At 45.1% G+C, this 17,280-nt stretch overlaps 2 protein-coding genes across 3 annotated transcripts in view; one reads left to right on the forward strand and one right to left on the reverse strand.

Annotated features, from left to right (window-relative positions):
- Nucleotides 1-3,110, reverse strand: part of Insyn2b (inhibitory synaptic factor family member 2B) — a 107,999-nt gene extending 104,889 nt beyond the window's left edge. For both annotated transcript variants that reach the window (XM_021631458.2, XM_060363866.1), the window contains exon 1: nt 2,904-3,110. The gene's annotated coding sequence lies outside the window, so the exon portion shown is untranslated. The remainder of the gene's footprint in view (nt 1-2,903) is intronic.
- Dock2 (dedicator of cytokinesis 2) overlaps nt 1-17,280 on the forward strand; it is a 405,024-nt gene that overhangs the window by 318,173 nt on the left and 69,571 nt on the right. Inside the window, exons 28-30 of the mRNA XM_060363865.1 lie at nt 5,226-5,324; nt 6,979-7,073; nt 17,091-17,169. Coding sequence (XP_060219848.1) covers nt 5,226-5,324; nt 6,979-7,073; nt 17,091-17,169 — 273 coding nt within the window. The remainder of the gene's footprint in view (nt 1-5,225; nt 5,325-6,978; nt 7,074-17,090; nt 17,170-17,280) is intronic.

The raw sequence follows: 17,280 nt of genomic DNA on the forward strand, positions 1-17,280 counted from the left end.
AATAATAGCAGGTGCTAACTGAAGGCCCTCTACCCTCAAGGTTCCCTGTATAAATTAATTCAATCTCTCTTCTCCATATGAAATAAAGAGATTTTTTTTTTTAAAAAAAAATCTTTGACACATTAGGGAAGCAAGCCACACAAGATCTTGCTCAAGGTCACAGGCACATACATAACTGAGATCAGAACCCTGGCTGCTTGGCTTCAAGGCCCCCTTCCCCCCCTCCCCCTGTTTGTGGCTCTGCATCCAGGAAGCACTAGCTGTAAGTTCCTTGGAGTACAGCCTTAGCCACCCTGCTGTATACCTGCCCCCCACACTCAGCGTTGTAGCTGGAACTTGGCATTGCTCTAAGAGAGCACACTTGACACCTCAGCCGCCCTAAAGACTCTTCCAAATTACAACTCCCAGTGGCCTGACTGAAGCTCTAAGATGAATGGGTTTCAGAGCCCTTGCTATTCCTGACACCTCCCACCTCCAGTCAGTCCTGGCTCCACCATACAGACAGCACTAGTTTAATCCAAGAATCCAAGAATAAAATCTGTTATATAAGCACATAGCAGACATGGGGGTGAGCAGAGGAGCAGCCCAGGAGCTGCGTTTGGCCACTCTTAAGTCTCCAAAGTAGGACCTGTCCAGAGAACTTTTCATCTCCCTCTGAGCCTCCCTCCTCGGCCCCGTAAACTTTCCTTCATCTCCTCTCCTCTGTGCTTTCTATATTGTATTTTATTTTGGTCGTGCGCGTTATTTGAAGTTACTATAGCAACATGTCACCAGCTGCTATCTCATAGTAATGTTAGCATTTAGGCAGCAAGCTCCTGAGGTTGACTGTTTCCCTCTGTGTTCGCATCTCTCCCACCAATCTCAGGTGGGTGGAGGGATGCCTCCCAGCAGCCAAGCCACCTTCCTTTACTTTGTCAGAGCAGAGTAAATGATTGCTTTACCTGCTTTGCCCTCCGTTTTCTCCAGCATTGCAAGAGTCCTGACTCTCTCTCTTTCTTTCTGTGTGTGTGTTTGCATCAAAGGTTGCTAATTAGAAATGGTTAAATCAAATGTTGTATGCAAAACTATTAGTATTTCCAATAATATGATAATGGAAGTGACTTTTAATGCAAAAGAGCCAGGGTAGTGATTTCGGGAGAGTCCCTACCAGAACTAAAATCATCTAACGTTGCTGCTCACACACTATTGCTCTTCTCGTGTTCTCTTGCCAGCACATAGTAAAGAGACCCTGACTGTTTTCTCTCAGAGCTTCGGCTCTCTCCCAGGTGTGCAAGACCTCTGAGTGTAGTGACGTGCTGGATTAATTAAAAGAATTGATTGTCTTGGATGGCTGAGAGGGTCCTGTGTGGCAGATATGGTCCCCCACACACAGGGTTAAGTAGCCCCTCATCAGCCAAGTGCCTGCAATGATTGTACTTATTTTTACACGTTTGACCTAGTTTCAAGCTGTGTCTCTTCATGCTGTGATTCATTAGCCACATTTTAAACCACCCGATTAGAGCGAGGTGACTCTGCCTGGTCTGCGCCAGAGTCTCAGATTCAATTTCTCTCAGGAATTTAATATGCAAGTCCCACTGGTACTCTGTTTTAAGAAGCAATTTCCTATCCAGGCACCTGGCATGCTGCTTTGGTATGGATGAGTGGCTGCCTCATGCCTTGGTAGTAAATATATGTCGATTATAGAATTCCTGCCAGGAAGAAAAAGGAGAGGGTTCTAATTGGCTCAGATTACAGGGGATCCCCTAAGTCCCCGAATACTGAACACCCCCCACACAACACTGAGGCTCTTCCAGGTTGTTGGTGGGGATGGGAGTTTGAACTTTTAACGATAGAAAGTTTGAGCAGCGTCAGCCATAGGGCTGTGTTGGTTGCCAGGGCTGACTGTCATCCCCTTCCCCCAATTCCTCTAAGCATTTTAGGCAGGTATGAAAATATGGTCTCCAACTTGTGAAAACAGGAGAGGGCCAAGACACAATTACCATTTGGAAGACAATCTTGAAAAGGAGCTACCCATCAGAGAAGCACAACGCGATTCCCTTATTCCTTCGTTGCATGACAAAGCGTGCACGCCACTCAATTCAAATGACAGAGAGGAGCCGCTAATGAACCTGCTGCCTGTGGCTCCCTCTATTTCAGGTATCTGCTAGTCACATCTGTGTGACCACCTAAGGATCAATACCAAAGTGAGCCAGTTGCTGGGGTAGAAAACAGAATGCTTCCGGTTAGAAAGAAAACTCTTTTTTTTTTTTTTTTTTTTTTTTTTGGATTAACAGGCAAATGCGAGTGACTTGTCTAAACTTCCATCACAGTGCTCTGCAAATCCTAGTGAAAGGCACCCTACTGGGCTTTTCTATGTGCTGATGGGGGGACACAGCAATTAACAAGCTGGTAAAAGTGATTTTGATTGATCTGTGAACTCTAATACACTGGCTGACTCCTAATAAAACAATAGTGGTTTATTTCATAAAACGGCCAAACTCTCTAATGAAGAATGGAAAACCTCTCTCTCTTTTTCATTATATATTAAAAAAAGAAAAAAAAAAACATAGAAGTTTCCTTAAACAAATCCTAAGAGACCGCAGCCTGTTCGAGGTAATTCCAAGCAACGTGAGCTCCTCTGAGGTTTGTCTTTGCATTTTCTCCTCTTCCAATTCAAATCAAGCCATTGGGAATAACAAGCCTTCCGGATCTAGGCATTTGGAGCAGCCTGCAGTTCTGACAATGGTGGATTTTCACCACACACACCCACACAAGCTCACAATCTCAGCACTCATTTAAGCCAAAGATTTAAAGTAAAGTGTTGTCCGAGAAACAACGGCATTTCCCCCTACAAGATACCGATCCAAATAAAAGAAAAAAGAAAGAAAGAAAGAAAAAGAATCAAACCTTGCCATATCTCTTACCTCAAAGCAGTGGAATTACCTGCAGAGGATGCCGCCCCCTTCCTTGTACAACGAGACAGCCTTTGAGCAGCAGCAAGATAACTCCAAACGAAGGAAAAATAAGCCCTTTATATTGTAATTTTCACTGTTTATATGCAAGAAGTGTAGTGGCTCTGCTCACGTAGGAATAAATAAAAAGCCGAGCAAACTGCACGGCGGCTTCCATGTAAAAAGAAAAGCCCTCTAGTGGTCACAGGCTGAAGTCTTTAAGGAAGGGAGAAGAGATCAAGGGAGTAGAGGAAGCACATGGACACACACACACACACACACACACACACACACACGCACACACGCGCGCGCGCGCACACACATACACACACACACACACACACACACACACACAATCTATCTCTTCAAACTCTAGAATTTACCCTTCCTACATCTAGCCCGATCAGAGATATAAAACGCATTTCTTGGTCTCAGTGGGACCTGGTTAAGTTAGCCAGGATGCGGTTGTTTCAGCCTGGAATGGAAGGAACGAATAATTTCACAAACTCGCTACCACCCCCTGGAGGTTTAAGCGTGAAATAACAAGCAGGCGAAGCCCCAAAGCTTTGAGTTCCTATGTACAAAAAGTGGCTAGAGCCCCCTGAGAGTCCAAGCTTGGGACTTTCAACCAGATACCCATGTCTCCTACACAGGGTGAGTCTAGTGGTCGCCAGCCTCTTTTGCGGGTAACCTGCTCATTCACAGAGTTTCTTATTTTCAAAGGCCACTCAGCTGTTCCAGAATTGTAAATAAATTTTAAGTGAGGACCCTGTATTTTTCACCTGGTTCTGTTATACAGTGGGCCCTGCTGGCTGAGAAAGCATGCTACCCCTAACTTCCTAATTGAAAAGAACCAGGAAGCAAATGAGGGGCCGGTGTCAGTGGGAGCTGCTTTGGCAAATGAGCATGGAGCACATTTTGTCAGTTTAAGAGACCTGCTAAGGAGTGCCAAGGGAGCTTCCTGGGGTCATTAGCAGTGTTCTTCCATGACGAGAACAAAACTATAGGCTGGCTGGTATACAGATTACAGGCACACATACATACACACATATGTGATATTTTTAATAATATGAGAACCTTGTAAGCTAAGGCCACGGTCTGTGACACACAAATACACATGCATACACACATACATGCACACACACACACACACACACACACACACACACAAGCATGTACCATACATCTTAATATTTTCTTTTCCAAAATGAAATTTACAAGCCTATCTTCAGCAGTGGGAATCCCTGAATACCTCCTATACCCCATCACCATCCAGGCTACCTTCTAAAACTCTGTCCTGGGCAGGGCCACAGTGAAGCCTCCTCTGGCCAAAATGGTAGCCGCTCTAAGATCTTAGAGGAAACAGTTGAGAATGTCATCTCAGCCCTGGTTGATCGGTGGCCAGTGCTTTCCTTACCAGCTTTCAGAATGTATCTCCTCCAGGGCTGCATCTATATGCCAGCATGTCCTAGCACAGATGCTTAAAACTTCCAGAGGGAGAACACAGAAGTCTGAGTTGATGCCTTCTGGTCCATGCTTGACTCATGTTCCTTCATTCCCAGGGCATCCTTCAAGCCCACCTCCTCCTCAGGTCTCTCTGCCTTGATTTCCCTCTTGCCTGAGTTCTTTCCTCATGGACATCGATCGCACTTTCCCAACTGAATAATAAACTCACAAAGAGCAAAGGCTGTCTCTTCCCATCTCCTTTATCTTCCTTAGCCCTAACAGATGCCAGTCCAGGTAGGTGCTAAGTCCTCTCATGGTTGGTTGATTCATGGTGATCCAGCAACTGATCTCTCTGCAGAGACTTGCAATGCATTTAATGGTGCTGGTGGAGCTGCTGATCTTTCCAGGAACTCCTTTGGGAGTAGATAGGGGAACAGATGAGACAGTGGGGATTCACACAGACAAAATTACTTACTGGGAAATGAAACTGACTACCCCCAGGGATCTTGACTGACATAGGCTGAGTCTCCGAATGTCCACACAGAAGATAGTTCCCTATGTGCAAACAGCACAGGGGTGGGATGAGGCAATGGGTCTCCTCTTAGTTCTGTTTTTGGAGCTCTTACCACACCAGCAGGAATATACAGGTATTTAATGATTTTTTTTTAATGAATTAGCAGTAAGGGCATTTCCTCTTAGGGAGTCTTACATGCCAGTAAAGAAGAAACACTTCACTGCTGGGTGGCCCTTTGTCAGGGCCTGGGGTAGGTGTATGTTTTCAGCTTTGAAGTCAAGGATACGGAAAGGACGAATGTCAGGGCCATTATATTTTTTCCTTATGTTTTGTAGAGTCGCTTTGTGGCATGCATGACAGCCATCTTAGACCAGATGGGCGACCAACACTATTCCTTCTATATTGAGACCTTCCAGACCAGCTCAGACCTCGTGGTAAGTCTGCAGTGATAGAGGAGGGGACAGGGGGAAGCCAAGAAATGAAGATGAGGGTCACAGCATACCATGCTCTTGTTCTCATGAGTTTGGGGGCAAGAAGGTCCCCTACAGATCTCAAGTATGTGTTATATACCTGTCTTATTCCATTTCTTGGATAACTCATTTCTGGAATAAATCTTCAATGCTATGGCTTCCACATCTAGATTTTCATTAGCAAACAATTGTTGATGAATCACGAGTGCTTTGCAGTCTAAGACCATGAGCGTTAGAGCCCTAAAATTTTAGATTGGAATCCTATATTAGCCACTGTCTGACCACAGACAAGCTAACATCTCTTAAGCCTCAGTTTTTTTTTTCTTTCCAGTCTGTGAACTAGGGATGATACTATCGGTATCACAAGGCTTTGAATCATAAGTGTAACAGTAAACACTCAGCAAAAGACGGCTATGACTATGCCATGATAAGGACACAGAGAAAGTTAGTTCCTGGGCCCAGCTCACCTCTCAGAACTCACCCACTACACCCACCCCCGTCACCACACCTTTAGTGAGAACTCACAAGCTTGGCTCTGTGTCAGGAATCCAACATATAGCATAGGCTTGAATCTCATGGTAACCTTGTAAGGTAGGCATTACCCCATTCTGCTGATATAGAAGCAGGGACCTTATACCACAGAGGTGATTTTTTTTTTTAGAAGCAAAATTTGCTAGATATAAATCAATGACATTTCCAGAATTTCACAAGTTAGCTTAAAGCAATATTTTTGAAATGATATTCTGCATAGCCTCCTCACTACCCTACCATAAACACACACACACACACACACACACACACACACACACACACCAAACGGAGCTGATCTGCTTTTTATCTATTTCATAGACTGGGTTTTAGGCGAGATTTTCTTTGAGCAGAGTCTGCAGTGAACATGACTTGAACTTCGGATGGGTGGGCTCACTCTGGGTTGGAAGCTTTACCTAAATCACCCCAGGGGATTCGGCTTCATTACCTACAGCTCCAGACGCTCGTAGTACCAGTGGTTCTTGACTTTGCTGTCTGGATTTGTGCTGAATATATTTTCTCTAAAACTAAAGATGAAGGTTAGCATACTGCAAAATCTGCTGGAGAATGTTTAAATCCACTTTGAGCCTCTTTAAAAGGGAGGAAGACCCTTGTCACCACCCTTCCATATAAGCTTATATGTGTAGGTGCCACTTGGATTAGCTGTGCCTATGCATTGCTAATTAGGTGCTCATTTCAATAATAGTGTGTTTGCTCAATGACCTGAGACGATACTACACAGTGTGGATTATTTGCCTCTCAACTCTCTGGGAAGATGACTATGAAATCGCCAGCAAATACATCTACCTCTTTATTCTTAAAGACAGAACCAATAGTGCTTTATTTGGAGTGTCATTATTCATATTAGTCATTATTCATATTCCGCTTGTGTCTGTGAGGCAGAATCTTGGTAGCTGACTTATAAACTTCCGTTTCCAACCCACTGTGATGACTTTGGAAAAACCCGGACTCCTTCCCAACCTGACTCTCTAAAGGAAAATAGAGAAGACATCTAAACTGCCACCACTATCTAGACACAGGCAGTCTGTCCCTGGGACACGGGTGACAGGTGTGTTGGACACTTTTGCAGGACTTCTTGATGGAGACATTCATCATGTTCAAGGACCTCATTGGGAAGAATGTGTATCCGGGGGACTGGATGGCCATGAGCATGGTTCAGAACAGGTAAGAAGGTGGCCCATGCTCCCAGACGACACCCCATGTACTCACCATTTATTCTAGAGAACACTAGCAGCCAAAGAAGGGAGAGAGGAGATTAAATGGTTAACAGGCCCCTGCCTTGCAGCTCAAACACAAGGAAGACGGAGCTCGTCTCCCTTAAAGCTGCTCTAAATACTCCCCCTGCCTTTCTGTGGTTCTCAAATAATACAATACCCTGTCTGTGACAGGAGAGTTTAGGAGAGTGGTATCCAGTTATCTGTTCTAAAGCTCATTTAAGATAATAAAATAATTTCTGTGCCATATATTAGATACGTGTCCAAATCACTAAATGAAATCTTTAGGTTTCCATATTATAGGACTCTGTGTGTGTGGGGGGGTGCTTTTAATATGCTAATATGATTTTCTAAGGTGAAGGAATAGGAGGGAGCATTTTACAGATGAATCTGCCTTTGGGTCAGTGTAAGGCATAGTTTATACATTTTTTTATATCTGTAATATTTAATCATATCTCATAGAATATCAGTGTAACCCAAGACTAATTCAGACCCCATGTGATCAGTCACGTGGGATAAGTCATTTCAAATGATTCCAACCTTCACCTTGTGTCTCTAATACCATCTTGGCAAGGTAAATGCAAGTCCCAAGACTCAGCCTTTCTGATATTCCCTTCCTCCACAACCCTATCCCCCAGCATCTTTTGCATCCTGTGGTTCTCCTGATCTGTCTCGGAACCTCCTTCTCACGTCCCACCAGTGACTCCTCTTCAGCAAGGCCTTCTTAGCTCCTCTCTTCCTCTCTCTCCCTCTTCCTTTTGGCTACTTGTATTTATTTCAGGTCCTTACCATGGAAAGCCCTTCATCTCACGGGAGTTCCTAGTTTTATTTCCCTGTATCTACTGCCTCTGTTCTCCATCACACAGGCCAAATATTGGCTGACAAAGACAGAAATGTCCCCAGAGAGTGGTAGGGAAGAAAAACCAGAATTTTCTTGAGTGAGAGGACTGGAGGAAAGACTATGCACATTTACATAGTAATGATTTTGTCGTTCCATAAAGTCTGATATCTGTCTCTTGCATGCTAAGAGCTTATTGTAATACCTGCTGATCTCTGGGAAGTCCTTATTACAGTCCCTGGATGCCCAAGTGGCCACCATGTTATAGACACCTAGCTACAGTACTGTACTATCTTTAGGACCGCAGGAGGGGAGGAGCGATCAGTCAAGGCAGAAGGAGGCATCTGTCTGTACATCTCTGCTTACTGTGGAAAGAGGGAGTTCTTCCCAGCAACACAGTATCAGGAGCACCCTGTCCCTTGCCTGGCCTCACCCTGCCGAATTCCCGTCTTACAGGTTCAAGGCTGGCTTTACAGTGACTAATGTGCTGGTGATAATTCTCTCAGGCACATTGTGGTTCAGAAGTAGACTCTTCCCTGGTCCCATGTACCGCCAGCCTTCTGAGCATGAGCCTTGTGTAGGTACGTAGACCTCGTGTAGCTGCTCGTATGGCAATGGTCCGCCATCTTGGATTGAGGTACGGGCTACCTGCTCTACTATACATGGCTCTTCACTGTGTGCCAGAAGAGGAGCAGGCAGACTGTCAAATTATATGAAGCATCCAGGAGACAGTATATGGGTCATTTGCATTTTGGATATGTCCAGCTTCTCCTGTTGTCTACTTCTCTACATGCGTGTAATTTTGCATAAGCCGTGGCTCTGTCTGGATGCCTTATCTCCCTCTAGACTAGACTCCTCCTGGGAGCCCTGTGAAAATTCTGAACCCTGCAAGTCCCTCATGGCAGGAAAGTCCACTTTCCCTGTTTGTCTGTGTGCCTAGCTAGCTGCTTCCCTCACAACCTATGACTGATTCCTCACAGGACTGGGCATTCTCTACACAAAGAACTTTTCAAGAGCAAAATCCACGTGCAACTTGGCTCTATATCTAGTCCTAGTTCAGAGAGTAACATTCACGAGCACATACAGGGTCACTCTTTGTCCACACACAGGGAACTCCCTGACTGGAGTTTTTAAAGGAATCTGCACTTTTGAAAGTAGAAAGTGTATTGGTTCAGATAACTTGAAAGACTCAGATTTCATACTTGGCTGTATCCCCGTGTAGAGATGTTGATAGAGGAAATCGATGCCTCTCCCTCTGTCTCATCTCTCTTGGCTTCATCTTCAAACGGACACTCCATTTAGAGGGATGAAAGTTCACTCTACAGATTGCAAATGTATCTATTTCATTTTATTATGCATATCCGTATTTTGCCTACTTGTATGCCAGTGAGCCACTTGAGTGCCTGATGCCTGCAGAGACCAGAAGAGGGCATTAGGTCCTCTGGAACTGGAGTTAGGGACAATTGTGAGCTGCTGTGTGAGAGCTGAGAATAGAAGCAGAGACCTCTGGAAGAGCTGGTAATGCTCTCAAGTGCTGAGCCATCTCTACAGCCCCACAAATATGTGTTTTATTGAAAGGAAGAGGAGAAGGAAAAACCTTCCAGAAAAATCTGCCGAGAGAACTTTTTTTTTTTTTTTTTTTTTTTTTTTTCAGTCAGTGCAGTGTAATTCCCAAGGCTAATCTTCAAAGTCTGGTTTGGGCTACATGTTCATCCATAAACCTCTGTGGCAGAAAAATGAAAGGCATTATTAAGTCAAGCTTTGATCTTACTATCCGCCTTCTGAACTGAAGGTAGTATGGTCAATTCTACCCAAACAACAGGGAGCCAGGAAAGTAGCAGAAAAAGTAGTTATCTAAAGAAAAACCCAGAGTTGCTAAAAGTAGGATGAATAGGTTACTGGAATAAAGGGGAACAGATGTTTTGAGCTAATACAAGACCAGGGTTTGGAGTTCATCAGACAAGTTTCCCCCTTTGGAGCTGTGTGCCAGGCATTCTGGGAGAAGTACTTGGTGGCCTCTGTGAGCAGGTATTGGACAGGCCCCAGAAATGTTGCCTGTCCTAGCTCCATTCCAGTTGCTTTGATAAAATACCCTGATAAAAGCAACCTTAAGAGAGAAATGGTTTTTATTAGGCTTAAAATTTTAGGTTCCAATCTGTTGTTGTAGGGAAGCTAAGGCAGGAACTGGAGCAGCTCGCCACCCCTAGTCAACAGCAGATAGGAAATGAACCTGTGTATGCCTGTGCCTAGCCGGCTTTTCCCCACTTTCATACAGTCTAGAACAACAAGCCTAGGGAGCTGAGCCACTCACATTCAGGGTGAGTCTTTCCACCTCGACCCAAAAAAGAAAATCCTTCAGAGATCTACCCACAAGCCAACCAGATCTAGAAACTCCCTCCCTGAGACTCTCTTCCTACATAATTCTACATTGTATAACTGGCAATTGAAATGATCCTTCTGTCTCCATACCTAGAAGATTAGAATGGAACCAAAGAAAGAGGAGCCGCCTACTAAATAAAAGCAGGTGTGGTTCTCATCAGTGAAATTTATGTCTTCACATTTCAGTGTCTTTTCAACCCAGGCTGATGGGTGCCACATGGACTTCCTGTTGCCCAGGTTGACCTCAAATTCACTATGGACTTAAAGAAGAAGATTTTGAATTTGTGGACCTCCTGCCTCAAACTCCCAAGTCCTAGGCTTACAGGCCTGCACAACCACAGCCCACTGCTACCCTCCCCTTTTCAGAAATTCATTCCGCCTTACAGAGTGTCAGTTTACTAATCCCTGGAGAAAGGATAACAATGGTCCATTTCACAGGATTTGGTGTTTCTCTTTTGGGGAGGACAGAGTTGTTCCTTTGCACTAATAACAAGTCAGGCTTCAGTGTAAGCAGGGCACTGACATCACTGGGCAGTGAGAACTTGGTCTTGAGTGAGAAAAGTACCTGCTAATGTCACCTCCCACTAACGATGGCTACTCTTTTGTCCTTGCAGGAGAATAACTTAGACTATAGGTTTATGTCATATTCTGGCCACAAGAATGTCTTCATTTTTGGAGCTCTTGGGGGTTGCTTGTGACACCTGCATTTTGTGTGTTATTTAGCAGCTGATATTTGTTAAGCGCCTAGATCAGTCCACTCTTATAAATGCCAGGCCTGCATTAGCTTCCTTGCTTCCCACAACAACAACCGTATGATCATTTGCATCTCATAAATGACGAAGCTTACTTGCTCATTGCTGCAATGCCAGTAAGAGAGAGAGACACCATTCAACCTGAGGCAAGTTCTGAACCTGGCCGGGCTTCTTTACCCTGTGCTCCAGAGACGTTTGTCTAGAGAGCCTTGAACAGACATCCAGACAGCAGCCCTGAAGGGGACACAGCCTGCCAAGGTCATGCAGCTAGTTTGCAGAATATACACAAACAGAACATGCGCCATGATTTAGCTTAGTGGGGCGCTCAACTAAAATACCATTCTCTCTTCCCCAGAAAGAAACAATCTGTTTGTACAGTGAGCTTATTCCTGAGTTAACCTGGACATTATAAAAAAACTTACTATACTTATTGGCCCCCCTCCTTTTCTCTCTCTACTCTTTCCTTTTTTCCCTTGCTTTTACCTCTTTCCTTCTAATTCTCTTTGTTACTCTTTGCCACCTCTGATTTATCTATGTGTGTGTCCATCTGTCCTCTCTTACCTGTATCTCTGCTTGTTGGTGGAGTGGGTGGAGTTTTCCAGCTTTGACTGCCTCTCCAGCTGTGTGCTGTTTGTATATGCAAAGGTGATGGCATATATACTGTAAGAAACACTTTCTGGTAAAAACAGTTTTCTTTGCGGTAAAGATGTGGCATTCAGCATGATCTGATTTACATGGCGTGTTTAAATTTTAAATGATCAAATTCTTCATAATGTTGTAAATTAACACAATTATGCTAGGAAAACTCTCTTTTCCCTCTTGCATCTGTGCCTCGATCAGGAATCATAGCACTTCCAGGGGGGTTAGGGATTTAAACACATCTCTATGGCTTCTCTTAAAGCAGTCAATCAACGTTTATTGAGTGCCTCAGGCTCCAGGGAGGGCACAGATCTATCTGTGCTCTGGTCCCGAAGGCTTCCTTCTAGTAAACGAAATAAAAAGTTTGACCAGAAATGTGCCCAAGTCCTGCAGTGACCGTCCTGAGAGCAGAGCCCAGAGACAGCATGGGCAAGTTCTAGCCAGCGCTTCTCGACCTGAGGGCTGAGACCTCTTTAGGGATCGTTTATCAGACATCCTGTATGCCAGATATTTACATTTCAAATTATAACAGAAGAACAGATTAACAGTTGTAAAGTAGCAATGAAATAATTTTGTGACTATAGGTCACTATAACATGAGGAACTGTATTAAAGGGGTGCATCATTAGGAAGGTTGAAAACCATTGTTCTGGCTGATAACTTTCTGGGTTCACATCCTGTCCCCTTCATTAGATAGTTATTGACCTTGAGGAAATTACTTAGCTGCTCTGGACTCAGTTTTCCTTGCTGTGAAATGGGACTAGCAATAGTGGATTGGTGGGGTTTATGTGGCTAAAAAGAAAGAATAATTGGTTTAAAGTAGTTAGGACAGTGTTGACACGTAGATAGGACTTTAAAGCCATTGTTTTTATTTTCCCATTCCTGTCACTGGACATGTGCCATGGTTCATTTGTAGAAGACAGAAGACAAAAGACAGTTTGTGGGAATCAGTTCTCTCCTTTCACCATATGGGTCCTTAGGGATCACACTCAATTTGTCAGGCCTGGTGATAAACACCTTTGTCTGTGGAACCTTCTTGCTTGGCCCATGTGGGGCACCCCACACAGCACAGCTAATCCTGAAAAGTACAATTGGCTATTAAAAGTCCAGATATGGTGAACCTGCTGTGCCCCTAGGGTACAGCTGTGGGCACTTCAGGTGCGCTGTGCCCTGACAAACTGCTTCTCTCCAGCCTCTTGGTACATGAACCTTTGGGCACTGGGTAATAGGGGCAGCTTAAAGGCTCTGAAAAAAAAATGCATGTGTCAGGCTCAAGGGAAGCACAAGAGCTCAGTCCCATCCTAGACACACCTGTTATATCCATCCTTAAGTTTTGACCAACAGAATCAGAAATACCTTGTGAACCACATGGCAGAAGAGAGTGGGGCTCATAGAAGCCCTCTTTTCTCCTGAATGATACCCTCCAAAAGAGGGCCCCCACTCCCTTTTCTGCTTTTGTTCATGGCACGTAACTCATTACCATGGCGAGACACTGTGCTGTCACATTAGAGTACCTCCAGCCAAAGATTCCTCCATTCCAGGAGGCGGTGGCAGCAAGGTGACTGATGTTTGCCAAGGACATCCATGTGCAGGCACTGCATATTCAATTCGTACATTGCCTCCTATTGGGTATCCACACTTGGTTCCTCTTGTAGAAGGTGCCAGTGAGATTGTGAGGAGGTCAAGGTCGTTGCTCCGAGGGTGGGGCCTTGACCAGGCAGAGCCTTCCGAAACCTTTGCAGAAGCCCCATACACTATGCCTGGTGCAGTGCAGACACTCTGGCTACCCTATGCTAACGCACCATGGATAAGAAGTGTGAGGTTGAGATTTGAAAAGGAACTTTGTTTTCAACAGTTCATGTTCACTCTTGGGAGCAACGGAGGGAGGGGTGGGTGTGTTTTTATTCCTACCCACTTCAGAACAGTTTTTAAAGAACAAAACCAAGACGAAAAACACCTTACACTTCCTAGCCTAAACACTACACAGGGTTAAGTGGGGTTCTTAGACTCCCAGTGTGGCTATCAGAGAATCTAGGATACACCCGACTCTCACCGTGATGCACCCAGCACATGGCTGGTCAGTTTCCAGGCACAAGCCCGTTCTCTGGGAGCCCCAGACAGGTTTAAACTGACAGCCTAAATAATGTCTATCCTGGAGTTACTGATAGCTTTGTCGCTAGTGAAAATGTTTAAAGCCCTCATTTGGGTATCACATTTCAGCTCCTGAGATGTTTATACACAACATGACAGCCACTCAATGCACTTCCATCGAGAGAATCAGATAACCCGTCTTTAAGGAGAAAATATAGATGTTATTTCAAAGGCATCTTAGCAAATGGCAAAGAAGCAAAACCAAAGAAAGCCCGCTCTTTGACAGCCCGATGGGGCGGGCTGGATTTTGGGGGATTTTTCTTTTCTGCCCTTGTGTGGTCCTGCCTGCTCAAACGTGGTTGCTAGGTATTCCTTGTTTGCTGTCTGTTTAACCATTTGCATCTGGTCTTAGAAGGAGAATTGAGCAACCTGAAGGAGCCAAAGGATTCCCCACAACCACTGAATAGCTGCAGGCTCTGGGTTGGGCACAGCGCTGAGTACCCACCGAGCACTTAGACCTCATTGCCTGCAGCAACTCCAGGAAATGGTTCCCTCACCACTGTGTAGCAGGGAAGAACCTGACTTCAAAAGGATGGTAGCATGACCCAAATCCAGTGAGTTGGGCAAAGTCAGAGATAACATTGAAGGGTGTGTGCATGTCCCAAATTCTGTGATGCTAGCACCAGAACATGCTTCCTTTTTTTTTCCCCTCCCAGCCAACAACGTATAAGGATTTAATGAACTGCTGCTACAGTCCTATTGACAAGCAGTGCTCCACAAGGAAAATACTCTGGTACCTGCCATGTTCAGTCCAGCCAAAACATAGCAGCAATTTTTATGCACAGCCCTCATATGTCTTGAGAGCATTTTATTATTATTATTATTTTATTTTCCGGAATTTCTCTGGCAGCAGGGTGCTCAGTCCATCTGTAGGAGGAGAATGGGGAATGAAAGTGCTGGTACCTTGGAATAAACGACCCGGGAACAAATTGTAACCACTGAGGGGCAATGAGAGTGGTATTAATAGCCCAGCTTATTTGTCTCTTAGGAGGGGGCACTTTTGACAAGCAAATGTGTTGTTGTGTAAGGACACTTAGTGGATCCCAAGCAGAATGGAGCTCAAATTATTACACGCAGTCATCAGCACTTCTTTCATTGGCCTCCTCCAGTGCCTTAAACAAGCTGTAGGTATTTCCCTGGACCAGACACTCAGGGGACAAGGAGATATTGACTGCCTGCTGCCCGTCAGAAATGGTGGGACCAAGGCAGTAGAGTGCCTGCCTAGCATGCAGAATAGCCTAAAGTCCAATCTGCAGTACTGAAAAAAGAAGGCAAAACCGCAAGCACAGGCACACAGAGGAGACTTGGCCACGTCCGTCTCCGTTGGAAGGCAGCTGCGAAACTCCACAAGAGTAATGATTATGGCTTTGTCCCCATCTGGAGCAGTGGAGTGAAGTCAAGTAGGTGGCTCTAGATCTATTCTGAAAGCAATGCTAAGAGGATGTGCTGACAGGCTGAGTGTTGGGGATGAGTCAAAGACAAAGCCAAGGTTATCAGAACGGAGTCTTTTTCTTCTTCTGGGAGCAAGGGCAAGGGGGGGTGGTTTTCTTCACTTACATGGGAAAAACCCCAAGAGAAGTGGGAGTGGGGAGAGAAGATCTTTCAGAGTTAGCTTTGGTGTGAAGAGCAGAGAGCTTGGATAGAAGCTGGAGCTCATGAGGGGCCTTAGAATGGAAACACAAATTGGGAAAGTGAGCATGTGAGTATAAGGATGTTCCCAATCCCTAGGGAAGTGTGATACGATGGAGGAAACCAACACTGAGCCATTCAAGTGCACCCTCCAGGATCACATGCAAGGAACACACTTTGGGGTCATGCGCTCTAAGTCAGTTATTCTCTAAAACAGAAGTTTGGCTATGAGGAGACAGCTAAGGCATCGAGTGTAGTAAACAGTGCAGCCCAGAGAGCAAGAAAGTGGGCAGTGGCCTACTGCATACAAGAATGACCTTTAAGGTTATGTTTAAAGAAGCAAAAACTTCGGGTATTTTCAACCTGCACCCCTGGGCCTCGTGTGTCCTAGGATAGCTCCGAATGTGGTCCAACACACTCACAGAGGACAAAAATTACATCACAATGTCCAGAGGTTGGATGGGACACCCTCAAGTCTACACCAGAAAAGCATAATTTTGACTTACAAGAACTGGGACAGGCTGCAAAATGAAAACATGTCACTCAGCGCTAACGAAGTAGCCTGAATCACAGGGTAAGACTGAAAAATGAGCATAGGAAGGAAGGTCGGGGCCAAAGCATGAAGGGCATTGAATGTAAAGAGAGCACAGCTTGTCCATGGGCAGAGAGAACCGTAGAGTCAGGAATGGCCATGGTTGGGGCTGCCCCTGAAAATGGCAGGATGAGAGAAGATGAGCTATAGAAACAGTCAGGTTTTTTTTGGGGGGGAGGGGTGGGGAAGCACTGGGAAAGAAGAAGAGAACAAGGTGGTTAGAGAGACATGGAGGGTATGCTTCGACAGCTGGTACCAAATGTGAAATGCACATTATGTTTGACCAGCACTGGGTCTTGGATGAAAGACTAGAAACAAGATGCCTGAAGGAAGTGCAGGGTGCAGGGAAGTGTGATCACAGCAACGTGGTCTATTATGGGAGAAAAAAAAAAAAGGCTGAGAAACCACAAAATGGCCCATCAATAAGAAACTGATTAAATAAACGGTGATACATCCATAGAGAGGAATGCTCTTTGGTGATTAAAAAGGATGACGTGTGGCTGCACACTCATTGGCATGAAAGGAGTACACAATTTATTATTGAGGAAAACAGGCAGGCTATGAAACCGCATTCATCGTGTAATGCCATTTATCAAAATGACGTCCTTAAAATACCACTCGTACAGACACTTCTAAGGAGACCCCTGAAATGGTGCTCACCCACATGTTGATGGGAGCCTTCTCTAGATGAGAGGATCCCATGGAATGTTTGGCTCTTGTTTGGGGGAGGGAATGCTCTTTGTATAATCTCTGGATGGCATGGATTGTTCAGCCATAGGCTTCTAATAGTTTGACTGTAAGACAATACCCATTCCTAAAAAGTCAAACAGACAGTTCTTGAATTCTAGCAAGGCAGCGGCAGCCCCTGGGTCGGCCTGCATTAGTCCGCATCTGACGATCAACCTCACCCTGGGGGAACGTGGGGAGATACGAGTCTGCTGGGAAGAGAAAAGAAAGGATACTCGGGTAACCTTGCTTCCTCTTGCAGGGTCTTCCTGAGAGCCATCAACAAGTTTGCAGAAACCATGAACCAGAAGTTCCTAGAACACACAAGCTTTGAGTTCCAGGTGAGTGTGAGGCGTTGGAGCTGCTCAGGGCCTCCCTTGAACCACGGGGCTGATTGTTCCCTCCCCCACCATCACCACATACTAACCCACAGAAGCCCACAGGTGCCGCTG

The sequence above is a fragment of the Meriones unguiculatus genome, chromosome 11 (assembly GCF_030254825.1).
Source record: "Meriones unguiculatus strain TT.TT164.6M chromosome 11, Bangor_MerUng_6.1, whole genome shotgun sequence".
NCBI lineage: Eukaryota > Metazoa > Chordata > Mammalia > Rodentia > Muridae > Meriones > Meriones unguiculatus.